This window comes from Oryx dammah, unplaced genomic scaffold (genome assembly GCF_014754425.2).
Source record: "Oryx dammah isolate SB20612 unplaced genomic scaffold, SCBI_Odam_1.1 HiC_scaffold_9, whole genome shotgun sequence".
In the NCBI taxonomy this organism is placed as follows: domain Eukaryota; kingdom Metazoa; phylum Chordata; class Mammalia; order Artiodactyla; family Bovidae; genus Oryx; species Oryx dammah.
The window spans coordinates 22,917,226-22,935,211 of NW_024070193.1; the positions used below are offsets into that span (position 1 = coordinate 22,917,226).

The 17,986-nt window shown below is 43.8% G+C and overlaps 1 protein-coding gene across 2 annotated transcripts in view; it reads right to left on the reverse strand.

Moving 5' to 3' along the window:
- PSMD6 (proteasome 26S subunit, non-ATPase 6) overlaps positions 1 to 14,307 on the reverse strand; it is a 19,169-nt gene extending 4,862 nt beyond the window's left edge. The window contains exons 1-5 of one of the 2 annotated variants that reach the window (XM_040246573.1): positions 14,061 to 14,307; positions 13,237 to 13,442; positions 10,407 to 10,552; positions 9,930 to 10,149; positions 9,712 to 9,820 (exon numbers count right to left, since the gene is read on the reverse strand). In XM_040246573.1, the coding sequence (XP_040102507.1) occupies positions 9,712 to 9,820; positions 9,930 to 10,149; positions 10,407 to 10,552; positions 13,237 to 13,442; positions 14,061 to 14,205 (826 nt within the window). In that variant the 5' untranslated portion in view covers positions 14,206 to 14,307. Of the gene's footprint in view, positions 1 to 9,711; positions 9,821 to 9,929; positions 10,150 to 10,406; positions 10,553 to 13,236; positions 13,443 to 13,692; positions 13,838 to 14,060 lie in introns of those variants that run through there. The other variant, XM_040246574.1, reaches the window with a different exon arrangement.
- Between the last annotated feature and the right edge of the window lie 3,679 nt (positions 14,308 to 17,986).

Below are 17,986 nucleotides of genomic sequence, written 5' to 3' on the forward strand. Positions count from 1 at the left end.
CCGACTCTTTGCAACCCCATGAATCGCAGCACACCAGGCCTCCCTGTCCATCACCAACTCCCAGAGTTCACTCAGATTCACGTCCATCAAGTCAGTAATGCCATCCAGCCATCTCATTCTCTGTCGTCCCCTTCTCCTCCTGCCCCCAATCCCTCCCAGCATCAGAGTCTTTTCCAATGAGTCAACTCTTCTCATGAGGTGGCCAAAGTACTGGAGTTTCAGCTTTAGCATCATTCCTTCCAAAGAACACCCAGGGCTGATCTCCTTCAAAATGGACTAGTTGGATCTCCTTGCAGTCCAAGGGACTCTCAAGAGTCTTCTCCAACACCACAGTTCAAAAGCATTAATTCTTCGGTGCTCAGCTTTCTTCACAGTCCAACTCTCGCATCCATACGTGACCACTGGAAAAACCATAGCCTTGACTAAACAGACCTTTGTTGGCAAAGTAATGTCTCTGCTTTTGAATATGCTATCTAGGTTGGTCATAATTTCCTTCCAAGGAGTAAGCGTCTTTTAATTTCATGGCTGCAGTCACCATCTACAGTGATTTTGGAGCCCCAAAAGATAAAGTCTGACACTGTTTCCCCATCTATTTCCCATGAAGTGATGGGACCAGATGCTATGATCTTAGTTTTCTGAATGTTAAGCTTTAAGCCAACTTTTTCAGTCTCCTCTTTCACTTTCATCAAGAGACTTTTTAGTTCCTCAATACATAAGAGCCACTTAAAAATACTTACTGACCCAATGCCCAGCTATTTGTATGGAGACATGTAGAAATACTCATTATATTTTAGGAAAAAAGCTACTTAAAAATCCTGAAAAGCTACTTAGAAACCTGCATGTAAAATACACCTGCGTATATTTAACAGTGCTTCATGCCTGTGTCTCTGGACACAAATACCCTTGGAACCTGAGCTCAGCAGCTGCCTCAAGAGAAAGAGCCCAGGCAAGCCAAGAATAGAGCAACTCTTTATGTGATACATTTGAAAATTTTCCACGTATACAGAAAACCTCGGGGTTTTGAGGTGACTGTTACTTTCCAATTTTCAAAGTACGTAATGAATAAAAGTTCTGGGAGGATATATAACTATCTTAAAATGATTCTGGAACAATTCTGTGTAATCTGTAATATGAATTTGGACATTAAGACCTTCTCAGATTGGTTTATTTGTAAACTTCTGAAAACTAGGTTTTACCTAGAAAAGGATGTTACTTCCTCTTTCAAATAAAATATTTCAAAGTACACAGTCTGAATACTTATCAAAGCAAAAAAGCTTATTAGAAAGCCAAATAAATGCTACATAGTTCACTACACAGGAGCAGACGGTAAACGATACAAATGATAACTGTTGTCAAAAGATTCATCTCTGTCCTTTGCATTTAAAATGCCTGGGAAATGAAGGGCGGTCCCAAGCCCGGCCCCCGCTGTCCCAGGGGTGCCCAAGGGCTGCTCTCCCTGCACCCCCACCTGCAGGTTGAGTAGGTCAGCAGACTGTGATACACATGCATCAGAATGCTACTCAGCAGGAAAATACAATGAACCACTGCGAAGAAGTGGCAAGAACACGGACTTTAGTGCAAGGAACACACTAGTTGTACTACAAGGCTAGTAGTCAGCATCGTACTGACATAGAAGACAGATCAACGGACCACAAAAGCAAGTCCAGAAATAAACAGACACCTATGACCAATCAATCTATGACAAAGGAGGCAAGAATATACAATGGAGAAAAGACCATCTCTTCGGTAAGTGGTGCTGGACAGCTCCATGTGACAGGATGAAACTGGAACATTCCCTAACACCATACACAAAAATAAACTTCAAATGGATCAAAGACAATTCCTTCAAATGTAGGAAAACACAGAACACTCTCTGACAAAAATACACTTCAAATGGATCAAAGACCTAAATGTAGGAAAACACAGAACACTCTCTGACATAAACCACAGCAGTGTCTTTTTTGATGACCCCCTAGAGTAAAAAATAGACAGGAGTTAATGAAAAGCTCCGTCACCTCAAGAAACCTCAAGCTGTAGAATGGGAGACATCTGCAAGCAAAGCACCTACAAGGAGTTAATCTGCACAGCACACAGACAGCTCTTGCAGCTCTCTGTCAGAAACCAAACTACCCAACCACAAAACAGGCAGGATTTCCCTGGGTGGTCCGTGGTTACCACTGTGCTCTCAATGTAGGGGCAAGCCTTTGACCCTGGTCAGAGAAGATCCCACATGCCTAGCAGCCAAGAAAGAAAAAATGGGGGCAGAAGATCTAAGCAGACATTTCTCAGGGGAAGAAATACAGATGGCCAAGAGGCACAAGAAGCATCAGTAATTATCAGAGAAATGCAATCAGAACCACAGTAAGGCATCACCTCACACTGATCTGAATGGCCATCATCAAAATGTCTACAATAAATGCTGAAGAGGGTGTGGAGGAAAGGGAACATTTTCACACTGTCGGTGGGAATGTAAACTAGTAACAGCCACTATGGAGCAGAATATGGGGTTCACTGAAAAACTAAACAGAACTACCATATAATCCAGCAGTTCCCCTCCTGGGCATATATATATTTGGAGAAAGCCATAATCAGGAAAGATATATGTACCCCAATGCTCACAGCAGCACTTCACAACAGGCAGGCCAGGGAAGCAAGCTCTCTGTCAGCAGAGGAACAGACAGATATGAGTACATAGACATAATGGAATGTTACTTCAGCCACAAAAAGGAATGAACTAATGCCATCGCCAGCAACGTGGATGGACCTGGAGATGACCACACTAAGTGAAAGAACTCAGAGGACAAAAAGCCTATGGTATCACTTATGGGTAGAATATGAAAGTCCATACAAAGGACCTCATTTACAAAACACAAAGACTCACAGACTTTGATAACCAGGACAAACTTCTGGTTACCAAAGGGGAAAGGTGGGTTAGGGGGAGGGGAGGCATACATTAGGAGGTTAGAGTTTACACACACACAGAGTAATATATTACATGTATTTTACAAACAGAAGACTGACAAGGACCTACTGTGTAACACAGATAACTCAACACTCTGTAATAACTAAACAGGAGAAAAATCTGAAGAAGTATACATATATGTATCATGTAACTGAATCAGTTTGCTTAATACCAAAAACACCACTGGGTAAATCAACTCTACTCCAGCACACAATAAATATTTAAACTTAAAAGAGACGTCAACAGGATTACCTTCAGGCCCGGGTGACCTGGGATGCGGTCATACTCCTGGAGCCTGAGCAGCCTGTTGCCAAGGGAGCACTGGGGTGGAGCTGAGGGAATGGGGGAGGTGTGCCTGCAAAGGAGTCCCCCTCCCCTGGACCCTCTGCCTGGTCCCCTGTGAACGGGACCCCGATCTCCAGACCTAGGGGGGGCCCTCCGAGAGCCCAGGCAAGCCTAGGACACCCGGCTTACGGTCGAGCCGCTGGGCAGGGAGAGCTCTGACGTGCCACCTGGCCTCCCAGTCTCCAGTGCTGAGGCTCCCACCCGCAGCCTCCCTCCCTGGAGTTGCCCCACCCAGGTACTACAGCACCCTCGGGAGCACAGTCCAGGGAGGTCTTGGGATTTGGGGGAGTGCAGGAGAAGGGGAAAAAAGTCAAAAGACCCGAGCCCTGGCCCATTCCACTCTAGTCTACAACCCCGGAACACAACTTTCCCTAGGGGTCCAATTGCCCAAGAAACTGGAGGGGGGCATGAAGGACTGCTGCCCCCTGGTGGACGTTTCCTGTAACAACCTGAAAACCGGTTAACAGATAACCAAGGGAAGCTTTCATGCAAAGACGGGCACAAAGACAGAAACAGTATGGACCTAACATAAGCAGAAGACAATAAGAGGCGGCAAGAATATACTGAAGAACTATACAAAAAGATCTCAATGAGCAAGATAACCACGATAGTGAGATCACTCACCTAGAACCAGACATCCTAGGCTGTGAAGTAAAGTGGGCCTTTAGGAAGCATCACTGTGAACAAAGCTAGCGGAGGTGATGGAATTCCAACTGAGCTATTTCAAATCCTAAAAGATGATGCTGTGAAAGTGCCACACTCAATATGCCAGCAAATTTAGAAAACTTAACAGTGGCCACAGGACTGGAAAAGGTCAGTTTTCATTCCAATCCCAAAGAAAGGCAATGCCAAAGAATGCTCAAAGTACCACACAACTGTGCTCATTTCACATGCTAGTAAAGTTATGCTCAAAATCCTTCAAAGTAGGCTTCAGCAATATGGGAACTGAGAACTTTCAGATGCACAAGCTGAGTTTAGAAAAGGCAGAGGAACCAGAAATCAAATTGCCAACATTAGCTGGATCATAGAGAAAGTAGGGAATTCCAGAAACACCTCTACTTCTGCTTCGTTGACTATGCTAAAGTCTTTGACTGTGTGGATCACAACAAACTGTGGAACATTCTTAAAGAGATGGGAATACCAGACCACCTTAGCTGTCTCCTGAGAAACCTGTATGCAAACCAAGAACAACCAGTTAGAACCTTACATGAAATGACTGACTTGCTCGAAATTGGGAAAGGAGTATGACAAGGCTGTATACTGTCACCTGTTTATTTAACTTACATGCAGAGTATATCATGCGAAATGCTGGGCTGGATGCATCACCAGTGGGATCAAGATTTCTAGGAGAAATATAAACAACTTCAGATATGCAGATGATACCACTCTAATGGCAGAAAGTAAAGAGGAAGTAAAAAGCCTCCTGATAAGGGTGAAAGAGCAGAGTGACAAAGATGGCTTAAAATTCAACATTAAAAAAAAACTACAATGATGGCATTGGGTTCCATCACTTCATGTCACGTAAAAGGGGGAAAAGTGGAAACAGTGACAGACTTTATTTTCTTGGGCTCCAAAATCACTGTGGATGGTGATTGCAGCTATGAAATTAAAAGATGCTTGCTCCTTGGAAGGAAAGCTATGACAAACCTAGACAACATATTAAAAATCACAGACGTCACTTTGCCAACAAAGGTGTGTATGATAAAAGCTATGCTTTTTCCAGTAGTCATGTAGGGATGTGAGAGTTGGAACTATAAAGAAGGCTGAGCACCGAAGAACTGATGCTTTAGAACTATGGTGCTGGAGAAGACTCTTGAGAGTCCTTTGGACAGCAAGGAGATTAAACCAGTCAATCCTAAAGGAAACCAACTCTGAATATTCACTGGAAGAACTAATACTGAAGCTCCAATCTTGGGCCACCTGATGTGAAGAGCTGACTCACTGGAAAAGACCCTGATGCTGGGAAAGACTGAAGGCAGGAGAAGGGGGTGACAAAGGAGGAGATGGTTGGATGGAATCACCAACTCAATGGACATGGGTTTGAGCAAACTCCGGGAGATGGTGATGACAGGGAAATATGGTGTGGTACAGTCCATGGGGTGGCAAAGAGTCGCACATGATTTAGCAACTGAACAACAACATGTGAAATAGGTAATTCACAAAGACCTAATAAATAACACAGGGAACTCTACTCAACACACTCTAATAACCTAGATAGGAAAGGAATCTGAAGAGGAATACATGTATGTATCTCTGTAACTGAATCAGGTTGCTTAACACCAAAAACAAACACCACTGTGTAAATTATCTCTACTCCAATATACAATAAAAATAAAATTTGAAAAGAAAACAACAGAAATATCAACAGTATTCCCCTCAGGCCTGGGGACCTGGGCTGCAGTCACACCCCTAAAGCCTGAGCAGCCTTGGGACCCAAGGCTGAACTGAGGTGGGGCTGGGGGAGCTGGGGAGGATGTACCAGCAAACGAGCCCCTTCTGGACCGAGTGCCGGGTCCCCTGTGGATGGGACCCCAATTTCCAGATCCAGGCGGGCCCTCCTAGAGCTCAACCAAGCCTAGTGCACCCCAGAACGGTGGAACCTCTGGGCTGAAAGAGCTGTCCATGTCACCTGGTCTCTGAGTCTCCTGGGGGTGGGGTTCCCACTGCCAGTCTCCTTCCTGAGTTATCCCACCTAAGCACCATAGCACCCCCAGCAGGGCAGGCTGGGGAAGGCTTGAGATTCCTCTTGACGGGGCCAGGGGGTGCAGGATAAGGGGTTTGTCATGAGACCAGAACTGTGGTCCACTGCACTCTTATCAAAAACGGGAACATGACTTTGTCTAGGGCTCTGATTGCCCAAGGAACCCGAGAGGGGCATGAAGAAGTGCTGCCACCATGTGGACATTTCCACAACCACCACCTGAAAACAAGTGAGAAGGAAAGCCGCTCAGGTGTCTGACTCTCTGCGACCCCATGGACTATACAGTCCATGGAATTCTCCAGGCCAGAATACTGGAGTGGGTAGATGTTCCCTTCTCCAGGGGATCTTCCCAATCCAGGGATCAAACTCAGGTCTCCTACATTGCAGGTTGATTCTTTACCAGCTGAGCCACGTGGCAAGCCCAGTGCATACTAGCAACTCTTCAAATTCACAAGGCCTGCTGGGCTGAAAAGGACACCTGCCCTTTAAGCTATGTCAGAGGGCAGGTAATCAAAAAACAATTCAAAGCATGCTGGACCTTCAACAAGTCAATCTTAAGGGATCAGCTTAAGGTACGTTGCCTCCCTCCCCCCCCAACCCTTTTCTGAAGGCACATGAAAATATGCTCCATATTGCTAATTATTCAAGAAATAATTAGCACCAGTCTGACTGGTCATCGTCAAAAAGACTGCGAACAGCATACATGTGTTCAGATGGCAGAGTTGCTCTACTGTGAACCTGAAACAATCACATCTTAGTCATCAGTTCAACTCCAAAATAAAGTAAAAAGCTTAAAAAGAAAAAAAAGGACTACAAACAGTAAATGTGGGAGAGTGCATGGAGAATAGGGAACCTGCCTGTGCTTTTGGGGTACAATGTAAATTGCTAACAGTCACCAGAAGGGACACAATGGAGGTTCCTTAAAGAAACTAAACATAGGGCTGCTTCATGACCTGTTCTCACTCCTGGGCCTTGAGGTGGAGAAAAGCCTCACTTCAGAAAGACAGCATCCACCGCAGCACCATTTACATTAGCAACCAGGCCATCCTAAAGGAGATCAGCCCTGGGTGTTCTTCGGAAGGACTGATGCTAAAGCTGAAACTCCAGTACTTTGGCCACCTCATGCGAAGAGTTGACTCACCGGAAAAGACCCTGATGCTGGGAGGGGTTGGGGGCAGGAGGAGAAGGGGACGACCGAGGATGAGATGGCTGGATGGCATCACCGACTTGATGGACATGAGTTTGGGTGAACTCCAGGAGTTGGTGATGGACAGGAAGGCCTGCTGTGCTGTGATTCATGGGGTTGCAAAGAGTCGGACACGACTGAGCGACTGAACTGAACTGAACAGGATGCACCCAAAAGCTCCAGGGAAGACGGATGCATCAAGCGAGCGTTTCATACATGTACAATGAAGTATGACTCAGCCGTAGAAAAGGATGAGTTAATGTCATTTCCAGCAGCAGCACAGCCCTGGTGATGGTCACAGTAAGCGAAGGAAGTCAGACAAAGAACAACAAAAAGCCTATGAGATCACTTACTGGTCTAATCTACAGACTGATAAAAATGAACTCATTTACAAAACAAAATCAGACTCAAGAGACTTAGCACTGACACTTCTGGTTACCAAAGGGAAGGGGGGTTGGATAAATTAGGGGCTTGGGAAGAACACGCACACACTATTGTCAGACAGTAAACAACCCACAAGGACATGCTGAGCAGCACAGGGAGCGCTACTCGATATTCTGTGATAACCTATGTGAGCAAGAAGAAAAAAAGAAGGAATATACGTATGCGTGTAACTGAATCACTCTGTTATACCGCTGAAACTAACAACACTGTAAATCAACTACACTCCAATAAAGTTGTTTTTTAATTTTTAAGTATCTGGGCAATGAGTAAATTTGGTACATATCCCATTTGTCTCAAATTACAGACACTTCCATGAAGCACTCAATGACACACAGGCACTGTGCTCGTGTCAAGATCATTACAAAGAAAAAAAAAGTAAGGTCTGCTCCTAATAACTCTGGGTAGCAGTAGAGAAAAATTGTAATAAAGCATCCCAGAACAATTTGTTTTCAAAACAAGGCATAGGTCCAATAAGCACATGGAGATATTCTAAACCATGATATATCACTGCACCCACCAAGATGCCTATAATCAAAAAAACACAATTAACATGTATTACGGTGGGGGCTGGGGGGACGGCACTGGGACTGACACACTGCTGATGGTAATGTAAAATGGTGTAGCTGCTCTAGAGAACAGTCTGGCAGTTTCTCAAGCAGTTTCTCAAATAGTTACCATATGACCCAGCCATTCCATTACTAGGTATACAGCCAGGAGAAAGTATACACTGTGTCCATACAAAAACTTGTACAGAAACACGGAGACAGAAAGACAAGGGGCTGCGAACAGGAATGGAGATGACTGCCAATGGGCACAGATCAACTTTTGGGTGATGAAGATGTCCTGCAACCAGGGGTGTGGTTGCACACCCTGTCAATAGAGGGGGCATAAAATAAGAGCACCGGGAATGCAGAGAAAGGGTTTATTAAAAACCTCTTTGGCTGAAGGAATAAGGGGAAAGCTCCACATTTGAGCAGAATATGGACCATGGTATCCATAGCCATAAAAAAGGGAGAAGGGCAATTCCACACTTCAACTGTGTGGGCAAACACAAGAAGACAGGACCACGCAGGTCCTTCCACACCTGAGGAGCCCTGTTCCCACACTGCACAAAACAGAGTATGCATCCCCATGGGGCTTCCCAGGTGGCTCAGTGGTGAAGAATCCACCTGCCTGTGCAGGAGACACAGGTTCGATCCCTAGGAAGATCCTGTGGAGGATGAAATTGCAACCTACTCCAGAATTCTTGCCTGAAAAATCCCATGGACAGAAAGAGCCTAGCAGGCTACAGTCCATGGAGTTGTAGAGAGTCAGACAGGACTGAGCACACACATGTAAATTCCCACAAGGCAGCCAAACTTTCTAGGCATGGAGAAAGCACGCCATAAGCACTGGGCCAACACCCACTCCGAAAATAAAAGATCATCATTTGGAGTCCACCTTTCCCAAGTTTTGTAAATGCTGCCTATTTCTATTAACCAAATACCTTCCAAAACTTGCAGCAGACAAGAGAATTATCAATGCCAAGTTGTTTTAAGTTTTAGGAAAATCTGGGAAGGAACCCTGGGTTGAACACCACAAGCACATTCAACAGATTTTCTCAACCAACATCCCTTGAAAATGATTTGCAAATCAGCACAAAGACTCAGCTAATGCACAGCCAATGCAATTGAAAGGAGAGTCAAATTTCCATACATCTGTCCCCAAAACACTCAATGCTTAGAACCATTTGCTCACTCCTGCTCAGGGGTCAGGCATACTTCCTCAGCAGAGAAACAGACAGCTGATCTTTCTAGCTGGTGAGGCCACAGAACTGTCATGTATTTTTCTGTGTTCTGTTTTGTTAAAAAAGCCTTAAAAAAATGTAAACATCAATCTTACCTTGTGGACAACACAAAAAGTTATTTGATCAAAGTCTAAACAATAATGGGCAAAAGATTAGCCACGCTGACCCCAGAACAACAGCTATCTCTGCACACTGTATTTTTCGTGTATGTGGAAAATCGTCTAAGGCTATCCACAGACAGAGTGAGGAATGATGAAGACAGCCCGAACAAGCAACGCTGTCCTTACCTAGCGACTGGAAGAAAACAGAATAGCGGCATTCGTAGAGCGAGAACAGGTACTGGCGGGCGGCTGGCAGGCCGTGCAGCACCTCCAGGATCTCTGCCCCTTTAACCACCTAGGGGTCGGTTCAAAAGACAAGCGCATGCTTTAATGAGTATGCTTTGTTTATTTTGGAAAAGCATACTATATTCTCTAAACCTGAGTACGAAAGATTCCATCATTACCTTTTCCCTGAGGTCCGGTCTTTCTAAGGCAATCATGCTGACATAGACGGTGTAAGTCACAAAGGTTTTATAATCCATGAGTTCGTAGGATGTAAATGTTGAAACTGTGTCAAGGAAGAGTTCAGCTGCCTGTTTGAAATCACGAATAGCTACACAATAAAGACCTTGATATACTTTTAGGCGGTTCCTCCGGTCCCAATCTCCTCCTTCCTCTATCAAGCTATAAAATTAAAACAAAAGTCATACTCTGGAAATAAACAGTGCTTTTTGCAAGCTTTGTATTATTATGAAAGAGAGAACAACTTGTCACAACTTAAACCAAAAACTAATATATAAAGAGAATAGTTTCCTAAATAAGTACATTAATTATTTGACCAAGTGTACTAGTTGGAAACAAAAGAAACAGATTTCTTCTATCAATTTCTTATTCATAGCATCACAATTTAGAGGGAATATATCCCCACCACTAAAACGTACGTTTTGGCCTTTTCTGTATTTCGAGTGATGAGGTCATTATCCATGTAAAATAAACCGATTCTAAGGAGATAGAACACAATATCCAGTCGGTGACCCAGCGCCACAGTTTTGTCATATGTCTTGCGAAAGGCTGTCAGAGCACCTTCCTGTCAAGAGAACAAAGTGAACAGGTGAGAAAAGGTTAAATGTTTTGAAAGCTATAGCTGTCTCGGATTTTCTAAGCAAAAAGTGGGGGGAAGAGGTAGGTGTGGAGTCAGCAGAGTACAGCCATGAGGTGGTAACTGCTGAAGCTGGGTGGTAACTGTTCTCTCCACTCGTACAAAGTGTAAGAAATAAAAAAAAAAAAAAAAAAAAATACATCAAATGTGTCTAAGCATATACTTATATTCTAGAAAAAAAACACATTCATAACTTATTCACCATTGTTTCAGTATTCTTCTTTGTTCTATATAAATTATCAATCCTAACAACTAAAAGAGTATTAAAAAATTTTACCTTAATCACTCTTAGAATGCAACTGATTATTTAAATATACAATTCTATCTCAAATCATTGTGGAATAAAATGTTTTCATTGCTTTAAAAATATGAATATGTGAGACTTCCCTGGTGGTCCAGTTAGGATTAAGACTCTGCACTCCCACTGCTGCAGGTATGGGTTCAACCCCCAGTTCAGGAACTAAGATCCCACATGCTGTGTGATGTGGCCAGAAAAACAAAAAACAAAAAAACAACAACAAAGAAAAAAAGAAAGAAAACGAGGTGAGCCTGTGACATCTTATTGTATGAGAAAACAGGGAAGACCAATGAGATCATGTCAAAAGGACAAAAAAACCATCTTAAAGGAACTTACACTAACAAATCTATAACAAATTGAGCACCAAAAATAATAATGACTGTAATCAATACAGTACAGTGAGAAATAAAAATCCACCAAGTCGATTATTTAGTAAATAAAATAAAATATTAAAAAAAAAGTAGGGCTTCCGGGGTGGTGCAGTGGGTAAGGATCCACCTGCCAATGCTAGAGACATGGGTTCGACCCCTGGTCTGGGAGGATCCACGCGTGCCACAGGGCGACTAGACCAGTGCGACACAACTGCTGAGGCAGAGAGCCCTGGAGTCCACGCTCCTCAAAAGAAGTCACCACAACAAGAAGTGGCCCCTGCTCGCTGCAGCTAGAGAAAGCCCACACAGCAGCGAAGACGCAGCACAGCCACCAGTAAATAAAGATTAGACAAACAACAAACTGGAGGAAAAGAAAACTCTTCATTTTAGAAGAGTGCTATTTCATAAACATGAACTACATTATTAGAACATCACCAATGTACAAAATGCGGATTCAAGCATATCCTTGTTGAAATTCCTCAAGGCCTGAATCAAAAGCTTTACATTTCTCATTCATTCATAATACTGCATCCTGTTTAAAACCAAACCAAAGCAAACCACACACACCACCTACAAAAGCCACGAACCATTAGCTAAATTTTAAACTGTCCTGTATTTTTCAACTTTTACAATGACCAGATCTTAAATCTATAGTCGGGGGGGTGGGGAACGACTTGTGTTAAATTTAAATAATAACAGTTCAGATCATTTAACATTTCAGCACTTTGCCAAGGTACTAGTCTAACTCCTGTGCCCCTGGGAACTATCATTATTCCTATTTAATAGCTGAGGAAACTCATCCAGTTAAGTAAATCATGATTACTGAAGCCAGAAACAGAACTCAGGCAATCTGACCCAAGAGTCCACAGTATTCAATTTTTTAAAGTTAATGCCATGTTATCCATTATCGAAACACTTCAGGGTACACTGCTTACAATTAAGGACATCCAAAGCCATCCTCTTAACCACTATTATACAACAACTAGGTGAAATAATTTAAAAGACCCAATACTTGCAGGTTCCCCTCTTATGCCCTGATAATATAAGTCAGGTTGGCTGCTGGGCTGAAGAACAGTCACAGATACTAAGACAAAGACTGTTCTCTGTCCCTGAGATTTCATCTCAGCATACACGCTGGAGAGACATAAGAATATATACACAGAGGCACACACAAGCATATTTTTACAGCAGCAGCTTATCTTAGCAAAAACAGCTGAAAACACCACACAGGTCCAACCACTGAATAGCTAAATAAAGCACAGCATCACCCTACTACAATGGACTACCAACCAGCAGTCAACCAGAATGAGCAAGAGCTAAGCACACTAACATGGATGGTCCCGCAGACAGAATTTTGAAAGAAAAAGTAAACAGGAATGCATGAGTACACTTTGATACACTTTAAAACAACCTTTTTAAACCAATACTGCCTAATTTCTACAAGTACATCCACGTGACTACAAACGTACAATAAGAGAATTAAAAAGATAATCTCTCAGGAGGCAGAAAAAAAGAGCGAGCAAATAAAACTTCAGCATTAACTCTAAGATTTTAGCTTCTTACAAGGAGACAATTACTCGCGTAAACAGTAATTTTTAAAACGCACCAGAACCAATGCTTCCCAACCAAGACAGGTTACAAAAGTAAACTACAGAAAACATCCAGGTTTGGCAAGATCAGCAGACAAGGATGTCTGCACAGTCACTTCTTTGAATCACAGGGAGAGATGGGGAAGAATACACATCAGGCTGCTGTCTGGGGGGCCGATGAAAGAAACAGTGTAGAGAAAACTATTAACTTTTTCTTCATTTCTGCACTGACTCACTAGTTCAGGTAAGCAGATTACCTGTGCAGTTTTTGGAAGGGGGTACTTAATGTTTAAAATGAGACCCTGAACAGTGCCCATTTCAGGCTACACACACAGGAGAGACCACCTCACCCACCTTGTCGCCTATCCGGCAGAGGTACTCGGCCTTTGCCATCATCGCGTCTCGGATTTCGCTCTCCCCCAGATTCTTCTCTGCATCCTCCAGCTCCTCATCCAAACGTTTCAACTCGTCCTCGTTTGCCTTCTTCATTTTGTTGAGCAGGTCTACGTCCATCTGCCACTCCAGGGACTTGCACAGGGCTTCGTAATAAGGAGCCATGTCTGAGAGAGAGCAAGAGGGGTGTGACTTAAGCGTGGGCACCCCCTCTCCTGCCCTACAGTGTCCACCCCCATCTTCCTCCCACACAAGCTGTGAAGTCGTCCGCCGGACCCCTGCCCGCTAGCAGGAAAGGGCTGGGCACCACGAGGTGCTTGCTCCTGGGAGGCCAGCATCAGGACCAGGCCTGTCACCGCCGCCCTCTCCTAGGGCCGGGGATAGGGCAACCCTCGGCTTTTTCACAGCCACACACACCTCAGACTAGTGCACTTAAGGCTATAGCGTCCGCTGCCATCACTACTGGGAAGGGTAAAAGGAACCGATGCCAAGTTTCCCCTCCACCGGCAATGCTAAAGTCCCTGAGACCAGTGGCTAATGACAATTAGCCCTGTCTCTGGCTCGGGGCTCAACACCTCGGGATCCCCCCAACCTGGTCCCAAGGCGGGAGGCGCACAGAGCCGCACACCACTCTGAAAGCCTGGAGGTGCTGAGAAAATGAAAGCCCCGAGGTGCGGATAAGCCAGGTCTGATCTCGGGGTCCCCGTCGGGGTAAACCCCTCAGGCTCGGGAGCGCGGGGCCGCCCGGGCCTAGGCCGCTGACTCGGCGCTCCCGCGGGCCTCACTGTTATCGCGGACGGCTGCCATCAGCTCGTCGCGGACCGCCGCGTCCCCGCGGTGCTCGGGCAGGCTGAGCAGGAAGCGCAGCTGCGCGATGCGCAGGTCCGGGTTCTTGGGCAGACCCTCCTCTTCCAGGTTCTCCAGCGGCATCGCGGCACAGACAGCAGCGGTTCCGAACAGACGGCAACTCACAGCCGAGACCGGCGGCGGCGGCGGAAGTAGGAGGAGACTCCGACTGCGCCGGGACGCCTCCAGCTCGGCTTCCGGTCCCAGCTCCGCCTCCGCCCGCAGCGCCCCCTGCTGGACACTCCCGTATATGCTCACCCGGCCCCGCGGTTTTCCCCCACTCTCAGCTAGGAGAGTCCCAGGGAGGGTGGTACCCACCTCCAAAGTTGGATTTCCTTAACCACTTTCTCCCTCCATTTTTTAGCTATTTCATTTTCCAATCCGTTTGTAATTAATAGAGACTGGCAATCTTGAGAATTTTGAAACTATAATAATAACAACAGTAACAACCACCACAACAAAAACCAACCACTACAGCTGTCGAGCCCTCACTCTTCCCCTTTTACCTTTCTTCTTATACCCATTTCTTAAAAAAATATGGAAGCATAGTTGCTGCACAATATTATATAAGCTTTAAAGGCTATACTCCATTTATAGTGGGCTTCCCAGGGGGCTCAATGATAAAGAGTCCACCTGCAATGCAGGAGATGTGGGTTTGATCCCTGGGTTGGAAAGATCCCCTGAAGGAGGAAATGGCAACCCACTCCAGTATTCTTGCCTGGGAAATCCCACTGACAGAGGAGCCTGGCGGCTGCAGTCCATAGAATGGCAAAAGAGTCAAATGTGACTTAGCAATTAAACAACAACTCCATTTATAGTTATTATTTTTTTAATAGGCTGTATTCCCCTTGTTGTACAACAGATCCTTGTAGCTTATTTTAAACCTAATGGTCTGTACCTCTCACTCCCCTCTCCTGAAATGCCCTTCAATTCTCTCTCCCCACTGGGAACCACTAGTTTGTTCTATCTGTGAAGACTTCCACTTTTATGTGGAACTCATTTTAATTCTCTTAACACTAGGAAGTAGTACTATTACCCCATCTTGTAGATAAGGAAAACAAAGCACAAATAAGTTAGGGAACGTGATCAACCAAGGTTATGCAACATCTACGTCTGAATGAAAACCTCTGTCTGGAGCTCTAAAATCCGTGTTCCTTCCACGATTCTCAGAAAGTGGCTCCCAGAGTTCCAGTCTTAACACCACAGCACCACGGCTTTATTCATAATTTAAATCGTTGCAAGCCTATATTTTCAGCCTCTTTTTGTTCATATTGCTACAGTCTTCAGTGCTGGTAAAGGTTACATGAAATTCCACCCAGTGGATTTCTGTGATTTACTTTTACTCTTCCTTCCATTAGAAACGCCTTTAGGTTGTCTGAGGTTGTTATCTTCCTATTATAAAAACCAAGGTGAACACCTTGGAATGCACAGGGTATTCTGTATTTTACATTTTTTTTCCCCTTAGCACAAATTCCCATGCAGGGTTGATAGGCACAAAGAAGACATACTTTGTGATTTTCAGATATTGAATATTAAATGCTTTTCAGAGAGACTTAAACCATTTACACAGCTACTGAACCATTTGCAACTGTCACATTCTCACCAGCAGAAGGCATTACCATATGTTTTTAATATTGTGTCTGTTTTTGGTAAAAAATAAATATCTTGAAGGCAACTCAAATGACAGAGAAAATGCTGAGAACACAGAAAAAATCGCCAACACTCCTCCATGTTAAACTTCTGGAGCTTCCCAGGTGGTGCAGTGGTAAAGAATCTGCCTGCCAGTGAAGGAGACGCAAGAGACATGGGTTCGACCCCTGAGTTGAGAAAATCCCCTGGAGTAAGAGACAGCAACCCACTCCAGTATTCTTGCCTGGGAAATCTCAAGAACAGAGGAGCCTGGCAGGCTACAGTCCATTGGACTGCAAAGAGTCAGACAGGACGGCGACTAAGTGCCTTAAGGACAAAGAGCCTTGTAAACCTCTTTCATTCATTCATTCAACAAACATTATTGCAAGGTTGCAAAGTACTAGGCACGGACATAGCCCCTAACACAGCAGTGAAGAAAATGTGGGCCCTGTCTGCATGGAACTTACACTCTAGAGACACTTAGTTTCACTGAAACTCATCTAGGTTACATATTAATAGGCTTGTTTTGAACGTGTACCTTATGAACTGCTTTCTTCACTCACCATGTAGGGTGGATGTCTTTTCATGCCAGTAAATACGGATCAACATCATCACTTCTAATGACTACACAGGAGGCCATTACTTGTATGTGCCAGCTTTTCCTCTTTCAATCCTTAACTCCTATCAGTCTGAATATTTTTCATTTTCTCACTCTCATTTTCAGATACCACCAAGTTGATCATCTATGTGCATATGTTTTCACATTTGGTTTGTTATTCTCTATCTCAAATCCCTAGAAGTAAAACTGTTAATTAACAGGGTCTGTACATTTTATATTTTGACATAGTAGATAAGGATTATATAAATTATTTTTCTAAAAATTAGATACCAACTCACATTCCCACCAACATTAAACAGAGAGCCTGTCTCGCTCTCTGCCAAGACCTTTTCTTCACCCATTTTAATCTTCAGCAACAAAACATGTTTTGCTTTCCATTACATTTCTCTTATTATTGTGAGGTTAAATTTCTTTTCACGTTCGTGCTGACCTCTTTTTTCCTGTTTGCTGAAACCCCTACCTTGCTTTATCAATTCCTCTTCATAATCTTCCGTATTGATCTCCAAGCACTCTTCATATCTTCAGGATATAACTGCTTGTCAAGAAATGCAAAATTTCCTATAGTCATTTTTTACAGTTTTAACGAATTTTTTCAGCATAGATGTTTATAATGTTTATATAGTTAAATTTATGATTCTTTCCCTTTATGCTCCCTGAAAGCATTATCAAGTCCTACTAAGACCTTTGCAACACCATGGCTTAAAAAATATTCACCCATGTTTTCCTCTGGCATACTGATGCATTTCTCTTTTGTTCTTTGTTGCTTTCTGCACTTAAATCTTTGATCCATCTGGAATGTTCATCTAAAGAGAAATGTATATCATATTTTAAATATTTTTACAACTTACTTGAAAAAAAATATATTTCTAGCCCAGAATCTATTACTTGACCAAAGATTTGACAGCAAAGAATATTTCCAACTAGCTCTATCTGAATGAGATAAGCCTGTCCCCAAATGCCGCTCAGGAGTACCCCTCCGTCATGTGACCCTAAGCTAATCAGATGAAGTGAAGCTGAAGGAAACTGGCACATTGGCTGGTTGGCAGGTCATGACTCGTCTGGCTTGTCTCAGCTCGAGCTGGTTGGGCAAATTCTGTTTTCTCCTGGAGAATCTGAAGTGGGAAACTCCCTGAGGTTGTTCAGACAGTAGCAGTCAGGAGAGCCACCACCTGAATAAGAGTCTAAGAAAGAGAGAATAGTAAAAACTGAGATATTCTAGAACTGAAGCACAGGGCATCTCTAGGTGGAAAGAATCCACTGAGTAGTCAACAATATGGACTTTTTTTAAAAGATACCTCTCTTTGAAAACTTAGAATCATGAATACAAAGAGAGAATTCCAAAGGTTTTCAAAGAAAATGGGAATTCCCTGGCAGTCCAGGGGTTAAGACTTGGCACTTTGACTACTGTGGCCCGGGGTTCAATCCTTGGTCGGGGAACTAAGATCCCACAAGCTGCAGTGTAGCCAAGAATAGAATAGAATAGAATGGCCAACACTTGAAAAAAAAAAAGTGAAATAAAAGGTCACTTAGAAAGGAGTAAGAATCAGAATGACTTGTATTTTCTGAAATGTGACATTGTGGGCCAGAAGACCGTGGAACAAGGCCTTCAAAGATCAA